Below are 14,809 nucleotides of genomic sequence, written 5' to 3'. Positions count from 1 at the left end.
TCCTCGACATAGCCGTCATAATGAATGGGAGGATGAAAGCAGCGGCCAAGGAAATTTAAAAAATACCTTTGAATTAAGAGTCCACATTCTTAAAGGAAATACAAATTAAATCGTTAAGATGGCAAAAGTGTGTACACAATTTAAGCCAGTGGATTCCCTTCTTAAATCACTTCCCGCTGTTTTCGTACTTTCTGTGGAGCTTGCATCCGCCTCCTCCCTCAAGGATGTCGCGGTTCTCACCCATGCCTTCTCTTCGTGCTGGTGGCAGCAGGTGGAGAGGCCGCGGGGAGGAGACCAACGGCCAGGAGGGAGCGGAGGATGAAGAGGAGGAGGAGGAAGTGCTGGTGGTGGAAGAGCGGAGGGTTTGGATCTCCTTCTCCAAGTTCCACGCGGCGCCCTCAGCCCTGGGCTCCGAGGAGCGGCTGCCAACCCGCCGGAGGCTGTTCGCCGCGGCGGCGGCCGAGGAGGAGGGCAAGGGGGGAGCCGGGGGCAAGCGGTCCAAGGGTGGCGGGTGGGCGGGGGCGAGGCCCGAGTGCATGGCCGGAGGGATGCGCATCTTCGACGGGGAGGTGGGGCCCGAGGAGGCCGAGGAGAGCCAGGTAGGTGCGGGAGCGGGTGCTTTAAGGGACGGCGGGAGGGACGCGTCGAGTCGCCCCACAAGAGGGCGAGTGGTTTACGTATTACGAAAACGATGTACGCGGGCAGTGGCCCCGGCGGAAACATTAGGTCGAACAAACTGCGGCTCATACTTCGCTGTAGTCTTGCACATTCTTTGCTACCACTAAATACTAACTGCAATTTCGCAGAAATATGAATTTTAAAGTGCACAACGTCGAACCACAAGATCAATACTGAAATTGTGCCCAAAACCAGAAATTGAATCTGGAGCTACAATTAACGACGATACTACGACAATCCACGTTTATAATTTGTTTTTTTCTGCTCATATTTTCTCAAAAAAAGGGGCTCAATTTTCAATCATTGAACTCCTTGTCTATTTTATTGTGATTGACACCACTGAGAATCGAGTTCAGCTTCAAAATATTAGGTATTTTCATTGTTTGGGAAATAGTTTCCCGTTTCAAAATTTGTATGTCGTCATTGCTAATATTGTTTTTGGAGCAGCTATTGCCTTTATAATATTATTTAAGGTAGAATCAGGATAAATATTTGCATGAGTAATGTAGAGAGCCGCCAGAGTTCGAAATTGCACTTCTCCCAAAGTTAGGGCACAAACTAACTCTGGTTTTATTAAAGTGAACGTCTATTTTAAATGTAAAAAACCTACAGCTCATTATTACAGCTCGTATTATACTTCATTACAAAATTAGATGTTAGATCAATTACATGTGCTATTATTAACAATAATTTCTAAGATTACACTAATAAGGCGAGATTAAGCAGAGGAAAACTTGAGAGTGTTATAGCTTCCAAGGAATACTAGTCCTCTGATCGGTGATGAATTCCCGCACTGACTTTATCATTATTATCGGTAACCCACCGCATAAGGTAAGTTTTGGATAGGTACTAGCTACCAAGCAGTCCAGCGACAATCCCCTTATGTCTCCCCTAGCAAATTCAACCCAACATCCTACACTACAATATGCCCCTTTTCCACTTCATGTACAAGGATTTCCTTCCTTCTATAATTCCGTCCAACATCCACATCCTATTCATGCCACTCCTTCGGTCGCCTAACTTTCTCCCCTTTATCACAGTATTTAACTTCCCATTGCCATTCAAAATTCTCTGTATTCATCTTTCCTACCTCCTTTGTATTTCTTCCAAAAATCCTCTCTCCTCCCCACCATACGTAGCACTTACTCGTTCGTCTCCCTTTTTATCCACTTCACCTTCTCCATTCTTCTCCACAACCACATTTCAAACGCCTCCAATCTACGCCTATCATCCTGCTTCAATGACCAAGTTTCCACGCCATTCAAAACTGCGCTCGATATCAAAGTTTTTACGAGCCTTTTTTTAACATCTTTATTCAATGTCCCTGTCATCTTATGATAACTTCTTTGCCTACAGTAATTCTTCCTCTTATCTCCTTGCTACTTTGGCCGCACTGCCTTATGACCAGTGCAAAATATTCTATCAAGATATCGTGCTTCATTGACGCTAGTGAAAGAAGCATCTATAAAGAGGACGGAATTGCTGAAAAATATGTTGCATAAAGGTGTCAAAAAAATGGATTTATATGAATCCTGGTGCTGTATGATTTCAAAACCTGGTACTTCAGTAGGAAATAAAATCATACTCGGCTTCGGTTGGATATTTTGAATGATTTTTAAGAATAAAAAAACAGGATGAATACAGTGGATGACCAACGACATACTGCTAGAAATATTTAGATAAGAGATGAAGTTGTTGGGAAAAATAAACAATGGATATGGAATAAAAAGAGAATAAAGAATAGAGATATAAAGAGCCCATGGAACTGTGGAGTGTGAGATTGAATGTGGAATGTTAGACGGACACAGAGGGAGAAAGCGAATAGACACTTCAGACGACCTGGAGGGAGATCGGAAGTATTTGGATATGAAGAATAAATAGTTGAAGGTGAAATTTATTTATTTAGCGTAGTTTTTTTTAAGTTTTGAGCACTTAAGGGGATAGTTACGTAAAATAATTTTTAGGGATTTTTTAAACCCTGACTTCACTGAATCACATCTGGTACACAACCTACGAAGGTATTAGTGATCGCTTTTCCTCGTAAATGCTTCGTAGAGCATAAGAGCGCACACGTATTTTTAGGTGGGGACCCTGAAACACCAAATATTAGTTAAGGTCACCAATTCCCCGGGGCAATTTTTTCTTAAGCTTAATAGTTCCCGCTCCTTTTTGGAAATATTAGTTAATCCAAATTAGTGCGTTCCAGGCACGATAAACTCCCGTACATATAACTTAATGATGCTATTGGAAATTGTACAAAAGCACTGAGAAATTATCCATATTATAAAAACATTTTGTCCAGTATTTCAAAGTTTCAGTCATTATTGTTTCATAAATATGAAACCGATTAATCCGCGAGAACGGGTACTTGCTCCATGGCATTTTAGTGTACCAGCGTGTAACGAGAGAGGGCAGTCGACTTGTGGTATCTTGCTCATCGGCAGGCATGACGCTATAACAACTGTAAACGGCATAGCTATAAAAATCTGTATAATGGCTGAGTCATACGGGAATTTAAGGGAGTCGGTAATTCTGTTTACGATCGCCTATTTACCCCTGTGCTTGGGAAATAACAGTAATACTCAAGGCAGGGGTGCGTTGAGTGACCGATTTTGAGTGCCCTCCAGTTCACATCTGCTTGAGAACAGCCATTTAATCACTCTTTTGTTTGCATAGCGCTCCAAAAGTTAAATTTACTACTACCGGCTGTCGCTAAAACCTTGTAAATGAAGTAGTTTTTCATACCATTGGCTGAATCAATTGATAAAATTATTTCACTGAGACTTCTCCGAAACAAATTTTGTACTTAAAGTGGAGAATAATTTGTTTTAAAAATAGTGAAACCTCTGCCGAAATCAGCGTTTATATGCCTACGTATAAGTATATATTACATGTCATTACACGTCTTTACTACAATAATGATTGTTTTATAGACAGCATTTTCACATTTATAGCGGCTCTTAAATTCTCCCGAATGTTCCAAAAAAGTTTTATTTAGTATCCCAATTCCGTGGTGAATAGCAATGACCTTATTAAATGAATCATATTGAAATTCATCAAACAGCTAAATGTTAGAATCATTTGTAGGCGCTATCAATTGGTGGAATTTACGGATCATGATTAAATACCACTTAGTCGTTGTCGCACATTAATTAAAAAACTGTTAGTTTTCATCCTAAAAAAGGGAAAATCAGCTGTATGCGAGGAATATATATCAATGAGAATGATTCCAAATGCAGCAAAAATCGTACTTAGGATCATCAATAAAAGGATGGGGTGGAGCGTTTCTGATTATGATAGGATGATAAGTTTGGGTTCATGGATCGAAGAACTATGGGCGATAACGAGTTCAATCATAGATATGAGCATAGAAAAAAACAGCAATTGTTTATTTCTTAGATTTTAAGAAGGCTTCTTTGAGCATAAATTGGATGAAATTAATTAAGGTACTACATCAGATAGGGTAGGATGGAGGGCTGCAGTCAACCAATCTTAGGATTGAACGACCAATAATGATGATGATGAGAAGATATTAATAGAATGGAGGGATAGAAGACTTATCTGCAACCAGTGCACGTCTCAGACTTCTCAGATGAGAATGGCGGATGGAGAGTCTGGATGGGCAGCGTTAGGAAATGGAGTAAAACAAGGGTGAGTGAAGGTCCATTATAACCTCTGCTTTTCAACGCATATGTGGAGGAAATGGTGAGGAATTCGTAAAATCAGTTAGATTCGTGGATGATTAAACTTCATTTAGATAGTCCGCCGAGGTATTGCAATAATTTCCGAGCATATTATTCGAGTAAAAGTAGTGTGAAATATGTGGGATAAGAATTAATCACGGAAAACGATTGAAATGAGATCCTTAAGAAAGATGAAGGCTAGAATGCACATTCAAGGTAGGTGGTATAAATTCAGTTCACATACTTAGGAATGGATTTGAGGAGGGTGGGCAAAGCAGTTGGAACATTAAAAGGAGAATTATGTTAGGTAAAGAAACGTTTACACAGAGGCGGGAGTTGATGGCATACCAATTAAAAATGAAAGAAAGACTAATTAAAGTTTTAATGGAGAAATAGAGTTGTATGGTTCGGAAACTTGATTGCTGAAGAAAGATCCTCTTCATCGTAGATTGGATGCCTTTGAAATGTGAGTGAGGAGAAGAAAGAAACAAATGAAGGGATGGAAATGAGAGCAAACTATGAAGCTCATGGCATGCTGGGGGAAAATAGACGGCTGTCGGGATAAATTCAGAGAAGGCCGGTCAAGATGATGCAGGGAACGCTGAGAGATAAAAACTGAGGATAGTACTAGAGGAGAAAATGCTGGAAAGCGAGGTAAAAGGAAGAAATGCATTGGTATCTTAGATGACATTAAGTAAGGTAAAAAGCAAGCAGAGGTTAAGAATGAAAAATTATATTATATAGCATGAGGTTTGGTGATATTTTGTATCATGTTAGTGAGAATTTAGTGAGTACTGTAGTGTGTAGTGCTGGGGTCCATCATAATCCTAGCATAAGCCAGTATGTTACTACTAATAATAGTATATGTACTGTATCAAAGGGAATTCAGTTGTTGAACATGTTCACAACAGAAATTACATTTTTTGAGAGAAACCTTTGACAATCTGGGAGGGAGAGTTGTAAGGGAATTGTGCATTCCTACCTCTGATGTGCCTCTTCATTGATCACCTCTAGCTGCCTCCGCTGCTGGGCGAGTTCTGCAGAGACGACGCGCCTCCGAGGCTGTGCGACCACTCGCACCTCGTCGTGTCTGCAGAGGAGAACGCGGGATCACAGCCGGGACACCCGAACACCCCAGGTGAGTGTGCCCAACGGACAAGACTCAGCCGTCTGACATATTAACTTATTACACAAATGTAAGAGGTCAACCTCCTCCTAATCGTATTACGATCTCTGAGCAAAACTATCCAAGCGAAGAGAGCGAAGAACGGCTTATTCACTCTATATTCATTCCTTCTATGCTCTTAAGGAATAAAATACATAATTTATAGTCACATTTTGAAGAATAACGAGAGGCACGTAATATGTAGGAGTGCATTTAATTGATACCTTATGGAAAATACTATATTCCAGGAAATAATGACTAAATAGTAACTAAATATAACTGAATGCAACTAAAACTAACTAAAATTTTATATTATAAAAATAAGTTTAGTTAGCTTTAGTTGCATTTAGTTATATTTAATTACTATTTATAGTTATTTCCTGGAATATAGTATTTTCCACGGAGTATGAATTAAATGCACTCTTGCATAATATGTGTCTCTCTTTATTCTTCAATGTGTGACTATAAATTTTGTATTTTATTTAGTTATTAGTTTTTTATATTTATATGTAATTAGCGTGTATGTATGTATTTTTCGTTGTAAGAGTGATCATTGACCAAACTTGACCGTTGTCACCAGAACAATTGCCTAATTGCAACGTAATTCTTAAATAATAATGCATGCATTTTTTAAAAATTGTCAAATAAATCCGTTATGCCACTTCAACTTTATCATAGGCACTTCTTTGCAATGTCAATAATCAAACTTATTAGAAAGTCTTCATTTTTCCAGTAATATTTTTCTAACCGTTATAATACTTAATTTAATAATTGCTGAGCTTGCTAATTAATCATTGCTATTAATTGATGTGCTCCACTATCATTAATTTCCTTTTTCATTGTCATTTTTCATGAAATGTCTGTTTCTTGTTGTCCACTTACATATCATGATTTTTTATTTATGTATACATCTATTTTTATATGTTTGTGTGTGTATATACATATATATATTATTTTTTTATACATATATAATTTCTTTTAATATTTGGAAGATGTTCATAAATAATTAAAAGTTGAAATAGAATTTACAAATTTATATGATATTTATGAAATAAATTTTAAACATTAAATTATCGATGCAGATTTAATTTTCAGGATAACTTTCGGTGACATAGCACTATCCGGTCTAACATCTCAATCTTGCTTCGTTAGATGAATACCTATATCATGGAATTCTTTTGATTCCGTGGAAGAAATTCCCACTGTTACCTGCTAAACTCTATCATGTTCCCTGTTTTCCCATTCAGATGGATTCTTTGGCGCCCGGCCCCGGATACGGCTGCCGGCTCGGCCCTGCCGCTTGCCCACCGAGAGCTACCTCTCCTCCGGCCGCTCTATAACGCTGTCGCTGCGCTACGGGAGCGGTTCGGCGCTTTTCCCGCTGGCCTTCAGACTGCGTTACGAATTCGTGAGCGTGGAGATGAGGTCCGGGGAAAGGGGAGGGGGTGCACGGAGGTCGGGGGAGGGCGGAGAGGGCGGCAGGGGTGGCGGCAAGCATAATGAGTCCCTACCGTGGAACATCGCTCCTGAGGTGAGTCTCTAATGGTCTTTGTCACGACGAGGGCGCATAGGTTAGCGTGACTTTGGGCGACATTAGGAAACATCACAGAATTTCATCGAACAGGGCAAAGCTAGGGAAATATTACCATCCTCTGGAGAACTTGAGCCACAAACCAGTTGGAAAAAAAGGTTTTATCCTACGTGGTCGCTGGACGAATGAATTATTCAATTCTCACATTCTAAGGTGATAACACTCGGACGCATGCTGCACCCAGGCTACTACTCTTTCGAGGGCACTCTAAACTCACTATTCCTCTACGAGATTTATTTCTTGGAAGTACAGTCTGTATAAGGTGAGTTAAGAATACAATGAATGCGATGGATGAACCTTGAACGTAAATGTCCACTTTCAGCAGCCAAAACTGTAGGAGACTGGTGGCACACATTTCCTGCGCATATTTTTATTAAAATTTTCCCTAATATTTGTTTAGTTTTTCCTAATGTAGATATATTGCCTTATTATTTCATGATGTGGAATGAAGGAGCTACAAGATAGAAGGTCATAGGCGAGTTATATGTTCAGGCAGTGTCGTTTGTTTCGGAACATCATAATGCCATAGTAATTGAGTTGGGGGGGACGTTGCTGTTTGGTTGCCTCCTCTGAAAGGCTATGACTTGCTTCTCAAAGAAGTCAACTTTTGTGCTAACCTTATGTGAAGACGGAATATGCAGCATGTAGGTTATTCCCCTTAGCCGCCGAAGACCCCAAATTGTCTTGTTTTGGAAAAATTCCAACTCTTTCTGCACGCAGAATATTTCGCGAATAATTCGCAACCGAACTGGACGAGTGATTCACTAATAAAGCTGCATCCCTCTCTTCGCTCCGCACAATCTCCAGCGCTGTTTACCGTTACAACATATCGTGTTCTGCAGATCGGTTGATCGCCTCCCAGCCATACAAAGGGTCATAAAATATTTCCCCTCAGATAATTTTCCCAAATTTAGATTGGGAAACTTAGAGAAAAGAACAGTAACAATGATTTGAAAGAAAAGTTTATCATTTAAATATTTCACGGAAGAGCTATATTTTTACTCATATGCCTCAATCATACAATCATGTATATTTTGACCTTTAAATTAAGAATTCTGGTTAGATTGTTGATTTCCGCAGTCAAATCTATCTTTGACCACACGCAAGATTGTTTCTGTAGATACTTAGATGAGGTATATTATTGAATTGTTTTCATGAAGATGTTCACATCGTTTAGAGTGCATTATCTATTGAAAATACTGAAAAATATTCATAAATCGAAACTTGAATTTTTTTTCCGCAAAGGTACCGTTTTCTATTGATAAAGCGCACAGTGCCCTAAATTTTGAGCTGTAAAACGTTTTGACATTACCAAAGGGTTCTAAAAAGGGATGAAAATGTTAAAATGTCCAACAATATGATATATTTCCAACGAGAAATCTATTTATTACTTATTTTCTTTAATATTCAACAATGAGGACCTTCCGTAACTCCTCCCAAAAATTTTCAAGTGTTCTAATTACAACTTATTATAATGAATAAATATTCTGTGGTCAAAAATACAAAGTTTTGCGAAAATTTTCTATGTTCAAGCAAAACGAGCCGGCTATAACGCGAGACGATGACCGAGCAAGAATTTCCCATGAGTCCACTCGTTTACCTCTCGTATTCCAACCCTTTTTTCCTACATTTCTCAGATGGAGGAAGAGATTCCGAGGGACACCGAAGACACGGAGCCAGCTACCCCGCCACTCCTAGATCCCGGGTCGATCTCCTGCAACCACCTCTTCAAGGGCCCCAAGCGGCAGAGGCCCTCGCTGGCACGCGACGTGATTCTCCGAAGACAGGACCCACCGTTCCAGGGTCGTACCCCCCTCCACTCACCCCGTAGCGTCTTCCTGTTCGGCCGCGGCGGGCGAAGGGACATTTCCTGCATCACCCACTTCGAGCCGCGGAAGGGGCAACGCCTCGTCCTGGAACTCGGTGAGGTCAGGATGGGCAGTGGCGGTTGCCACTCCGAACGAGACCCATACACCGGCCGATGGCAGTGCATCCGGAGCAAGCCTCCGGAGGACTCGGTCCGCCGGGACCCGCTCTTCGTCGAGTGGTCCTCCGACTCATCCATCGTGGGCATCCTAAGGGGGCACGCCAAGACGTCCTCGACGGGACAGCAGCCGGGGGACAACCGCCCCAGGACCGGATTCGATCCCGGAGGAGGTTTCTTCGAAGGTGGCGGCTTTCGCAGGGCGGGAATAAGGAGGGGTGCGGTGGCCGCGGGGTTGGAGGGCGGTGAAGGCCAGCAGGTCGTCCCTGACGAATTCCGCCGGGAGGTGAGGATCCAAAGGAGCATTGATGAGAAGAGAGAGGAAGAAGGCCAGCTGTGGTTCTCCGAGTTCCCGTGGCCAGGCGTCCGGATGCCCATGCACTGCCTCTGCGGCGTCGTGGATGGGGGGATAACCATCGACTCGGAGACGCAGGCGTCGGAACTTAACTTCAGCGCGGCAGGAATGGCGCCGTGGCAAGATCAGAGGAGCTTCCGGTACTCCGGGTGGATGCGATTCGAAGAAGGCGCACCGAACAGAATAACCGGTTGCGCGGAGGGGAGGAGGGTCTCTGGACCTAGCGGTACCCTCAGTAGGGCCGAAGCCGACCCTTGCGGGGGGCACCCTTGGCTCCTGGAACCCTCCTCCGCCGGAGTCTTCCTCCACCTCCGCATAGCTGGGAGGGCCATCTCCTGGAACGGAGACGGATGGCATCCTGAACCTAGCCCCCCCTCGCCCCCACCCCACTGCCCCCGCGGGCAGAGAGCCTTCGTGACTCGCCCCGGTCTGCCGGGCCGTTTGGTCGTCTGCCCATCCTCCGTCTCCCACCTGAGGTTCTTCTCCGGCGGGTGGCCTCACGCCTCCCGGTGGGACGCCGCCCTCACGCCCCCTCTCGACTCGGCCTTCGTCTTCGAGTTCGAGGAGTTCAGCGGAGTGAGCGTGGAGTGGCTGGAAGTGATCCCGGGGCACTCGGAGCAGCCTCCGGCGTCGTCCCTGTCCGCGCAGGGACACCCCGCCGCTGCGGCACCTGACGCCGCACCGCAGGCCTCCGCCTGCCCCACGCTCTGCCCAGAGATTCCGGCATGCGTGTCCCCAGAGTTGTGGTGCGATGGGACCCCGCACTGCCCCTCTGGGGCCGACGAGGCTCTCTGCGGGGCGAGGGGCCGGCCCCCGGCGCCCCCCAGGCCGTCGTCTGCAGCGGAGGAGGCGGGAGTCACCCTGTATGCCGCGGTGGCGGTGGGCGGTGGCGTGGCGGCGATGGGCGCGGTGACACTACTGCTGGTGGCGGTGGCGAGCGCGGCGAGGAGGGGCCGAAGGGGGAGCCGTGTGGGGCGGAAGGAGAAGAAGGTCGGGGGTGGGTCGGGGCGCGTCGGGAGGGGCGGGGAGGAGGTGGGCAGGGTGGTCGGGACGCTGGTGGACCGGGGAGATAGGGGAGAGGTTGTGGGAGGGGTGAGGAGGGAGGACGTGGAGGAAGACGAGTACGAAGATTACGAGGGGGAGGAGGACGAGGAGGAGGAGAGCGAGGAGGAGGAGGAGGTGGTGGTAGGGAGGCGGAGGGGGCCCAGGGAGGCCATCTGTTGACCGATCTCAGAATCGCCGAACGTCGCCTACCCGGTCCGAGTGGTGAGGTGCCGAGGCCGCGAGGGTCGCCTGCACTCTGCGGCGGCCCTCGCAAGTGACGCCCCAGGGTGGAGGCCGAATGGCTACGAATCATGTGACTCCGTTCTGCCTGCCATCGAGCTAGATATGCTCAGTTGACTCACGGAGGGAAACCATCGAACGACTAAAGCCGTATGAGATGTGACGTCAACGAGAGGACAACCTTTGACACGAGGGGAACGTCAAATTTTTAATGATCTCTCTCTCTCTCTTTCTATATTTCTCTTGGAGAGAGCTCATCGATGATGGTTGACTCTCCCCAACTTCCGGGCTGTCTACCCCTCAAAGATCCTGATTAATTTGTGCATGTGCGTGTGTGTACTCTGACGGATGACGAACTATGAAGTAAATATTCCAATTTTAAGCATTATATCTCTGTGGTTAACGTTCACGACAGATTTGAAACGGCTAAAGTTTCCATGTTATCAAAGGACCTCGATGATATAACGAGAGACATGGTTAATTTAAAATGGAACAGAACTGAAGAGCGTGGTTGGAAAGCGATTGGTGTTTATCTTAACGTTCTTGAGCGTTCTATCATTTCGAATTCAGCCGTTCAAATCCCCCACGGTATTCCTAATTTTTTTCAAACCTCTATTACCGAGGGGGTCTCCCCCGCAATCCTCGTGGATTTCCGTGGAGAGATCTCGTGCTCTACCAGGGCAGGAATACTATTACCAGCCCAGCAAGATCATCTTACTTAAGCGCAATTTCACTTCTACACATCTGGTCCGAATGATGATGAACTGATTTGCAGTGCAGCTCGTGCGATCTGGTGAACCAACGAGTGAGAGGAGATGTGACCCTGCGCATTCCTCAAGAACTAGAGTTAAAACATCGGGATTGCCTGTTTTCTAACAGGATTAGGTGAACCCTTTAAACGAAGGTCCTAACGGTGCACGAGAAAATGGAAACTGGGAAGAGGAATTGACGAATCGGAAACTCACTCAAAACATTCCATTGAAAATTGTGATCTTTTTGTAGGATTTTATCTGTGTTCTGGGTATCATTCGAAATCTCTGAAGCGATTTGTTGTCTTAAAAAATGTTGGCCACCGCCGATTCTTCCGCCTGTCCTGTGAATTAAAAAAAACAGTTTAAAGCCGATAAAAATCATACTCCTTTGGATGAAGGAAAGGGTTTGGTTGGAATTGCTCAAGTTGGCTACACAGTGAAGCGGCAAATCGCCGTTGGATCGAGCTCGAAAGTTATCCAAAGATGTGGTTACAATAGGTGTAAAGGAACATTATTTCGTGATTCCATTATTTTTATATTTTTTTGTAGGGCACTCCACTAAGAACAAACGCGTGCGTATAAGTTTGCATTCCATTTTTCCGATAGTTTTGATCGAGAAGGTTTCGATGGGAGCGGTGGGAAGAGAGATCAAAGCATGCTCATTTCATGGTGTGGGTAATTTTAAAATAATGCAGAGCGCAGGTGTGTTCAGAAGCTCCATTGTTTTCTGTTCGGCGGAAAGAGGCATACGAGTCCAAAGCGTTTACAAAACACAATATTTGCAGGGCGTATTCCGAATCATTGTGAGGAAGTATTCGTTTCGATAGCACAAGGTAAAAGAAAATCAACTGCTACCATGACCAAAATAATGATTCTGGAGTGGTCCATTTGGTAATACAAGATGAAATTGATTCCAAGATTACGAATCCGTAAATCACTAACCAGAATATTAAGTGATGTCATTCAAGATGTCATTTTTTGAGGTTGATTCGTCATCGAAGAGATTAGTAGATACTGCCCATTCTATATAGCATAAAACGTGGAATTGTGTATGAAAAACGCCTGCGCTTGGTTTGATATGCGTCGAAATAATTAGAAATTAGATTCCTAGACATTAAGGGTTTTAGCAGACAGTCAGAGTATTTAAAAACCCTCGGTCTTGGTCGTCAGTTCACCCTGACTCTGTATAAATATATCGTGCAGAAGCTTGATGGCCTCTTCACTTTGCTCAAATGTTACCATTTCCATTAAGATGGCTGCTTTGAATAGTTTGGGAATCTCGGAATGGTGGCAATTGCATTTGTAGACGGTTTATTATTTTTTTAAGTATCTTTCTTTAATTTAAAAATCACTGCCATATCGACCACATTAAATCTTGCCAACCTAATCCATGAAACTAAACCTCGTTTTCATTTCCATCGTGTGCATCCCTTATGATATCTATTTTTCTATTCCACTCACTTGTAGAGACATCAGTGGATGTCTAGTCGCAGGAAGAGCCATAATATTTGGATATGACTCTAATCTATTTTCCTTTTCTATGTATGCTTTCTTATACAGAGATTACAGTTTCTTTCAAAGCTTCAAAAGTTATCGAGTGTAAACAAAATATCTATTAAATCCCGAAGAATTGATTTCATTAACAAGGGGTGGGGCATAAGTCACCTCCGAAGTGGATATTTTGCTATATGATGTGTTCTATTATTTCATTAGCATATAGAAAATAAGTGTATTCCCGGTATATAAGTAGCTGAATTAGCAGTAAGCAATCGCAAATAATATAGCATAATGTTTTAATGAAATGTGGCCAATTTTCTGGTCAATATGCCGGAGTAAATTTTTGGTTGGTGACTTGTGCGCCACAGCCTGCCTACGTTTCTTAGTAATTCCTCTTCATAATTTCCATTTGAGTGATATCATCCTGACTGACTGCTTTTTCCCCACTATCTCTCTCTCATCTCCTCCCACCTCTACACCCGACTTTGACCGAAGGTTTTTCTTTACAATGACTATGATACGTACATTTGTTTCGTGACAACTTTTTTACACTCGAAATAAAATGCGGAGAGTAGTGAAACTCGTATCCAACGCTCAAAAAAATTCTTAACTGAGTAAAAAAACTCCATTAAGTAAATTTAATGATAATGGTGTCTCATTCGCCACTTAATCGAAAGTTCTTCCTAGGGTCTCTTGTTCCCCACATCACAGGCGGAAAATTTCTCTCTAACTGCCTGCCTCTCAGTCTTGTTTAAGCATGATTTCAAGGGGGTGTGTCCACTCAAAGCTCAAGTGGAAGAAAATAATGCAAAAAAAAACAAAAATGCCCTTTATCTCTAGAGCGAGTAACTATCAAGAATAGTAACATTTCCTTACCAACGACCTTTTTGCAACGTGCTCGGCTCATCCATTTCCATTATTTTCAAATTTTTCCAGTACTCACACAGGTGGAATTTTCCAATCACAATTTTAGGTGAAAAGTGAAATTTTAAAACTTTTTATTTAAATTGTTTTTATTGGACAGCAGGTGCAGAAAAATCCTGGGCAAGTTACTGTTAGTTTCTATCAATCATAGACACAGTTTAAAAGTATTTGGTGTTATTTTCCCATTAGCTCAATCTTCTGGAGGAAACATTCAATTTGCTTCATCGAATTACACTTTTCATATTTCCTTTATATCCAAACCTAAAATATCCATGTAATATGCTTTCATTTGCATAGCTTCAAGGAGAAAATACGACATGTATTGATAAAAATTTGACTGCATGTGTAGCGTTGGTTAAAAATAATTAATCCAACTTATAGATACTCAGAAGAATTTCACCCGTCAGATATTTGAAAGAAAGAAAAAGTTTAAGATACTATAACGGCAATCAGTAATACCCATACCTGGTGTGATGTAATTTTTAGTTTTTTTTATAATTTATAAACGGTATTATTATGAACTCTTTTACTTTATATTGTCATCAAAAAGAGAGTTCACTCTAGGTTTTTATCCCTTGCAGAAAATGTCATCATAGCCAGTGTAGTCAAACTAGTCAGGAGAATAAATAGCAAGTCAATGTATGAAATCCTTTATGACACTGGCAGCAGCTCAACAAGTCAAGTATTACTTTAGTGCCATATTAGGATAAATGTTGACTCTTTGGACCATTAAGGCACAATCACAGAAATATACACTAATAACTTCAAGCAGATAGTAAAACAAGTCGTTTCTCCTCAAATTAATCTAGACTTGGGAAAGATGGATACTCATAGGGTCAGCTTGATCATGAGCAATTGAGCTGAATCCTCAAGATTTTGTTGGTAGCGATAGCTTT

General features: G+C 42.9%; 1 protein-coding gene across 1 annotated transcript in view; it reads left to right on the top strand.

Moving 5' to 3' along the window:
* LOC139694242 (uncharacterized) overlaps positions 1 to 14,607 on the top strand; it is a gene marked incomplete at its 5' end in the record, with an annotated part of 294,041 nt that extends 279,434 nt beyond the window's left edge. The window contains 5 exons of the mRNA XM_071592695.1: positions 269 to 599; positions 5,376 to 5,499; positions 6,774 to 7,057; positions 8,755 to 10,548; positions 14,464 to 14,607. Coding sequence (XP_071448796.1) covers positions 269 to 599; positions 5,376 to 5,499; positions 6,774 to 7,057; positions 8,755 to 10,548; positions 14,464 to 14,607 — 2,677 coding nt within the window. The remainder of the gene's footprint in view (positions 1 to 268; positions 600 to 5,375; positions 5,500 to 6,773; positions 7,058 to 8,754; positions 10,549 to 14,463) is intronic.
* Positions 14,608 to 14,809: the final 202 nt, after the last annotated feature.

The sequence above is a fragment of the Hetaerina americana genome, unplaced genomic scaffold, assembly GCF_022747635.1.
Source record: "Hetaerina americana unplaced genomic scaffold, ioHetAmer1.1.p SCAF_1, whole genome shotgun sequence".
Taxonomy (NCBI): domain Eukaryota; kingdom Metazoa; phylum Arthropoda; class Insecta; order Odonata; family Calopterygidae; genus Hetaerina; species Hetaerina americana.
This window is presented reverse-complemented; position numbering and strand designations above follow the sequence as displayed.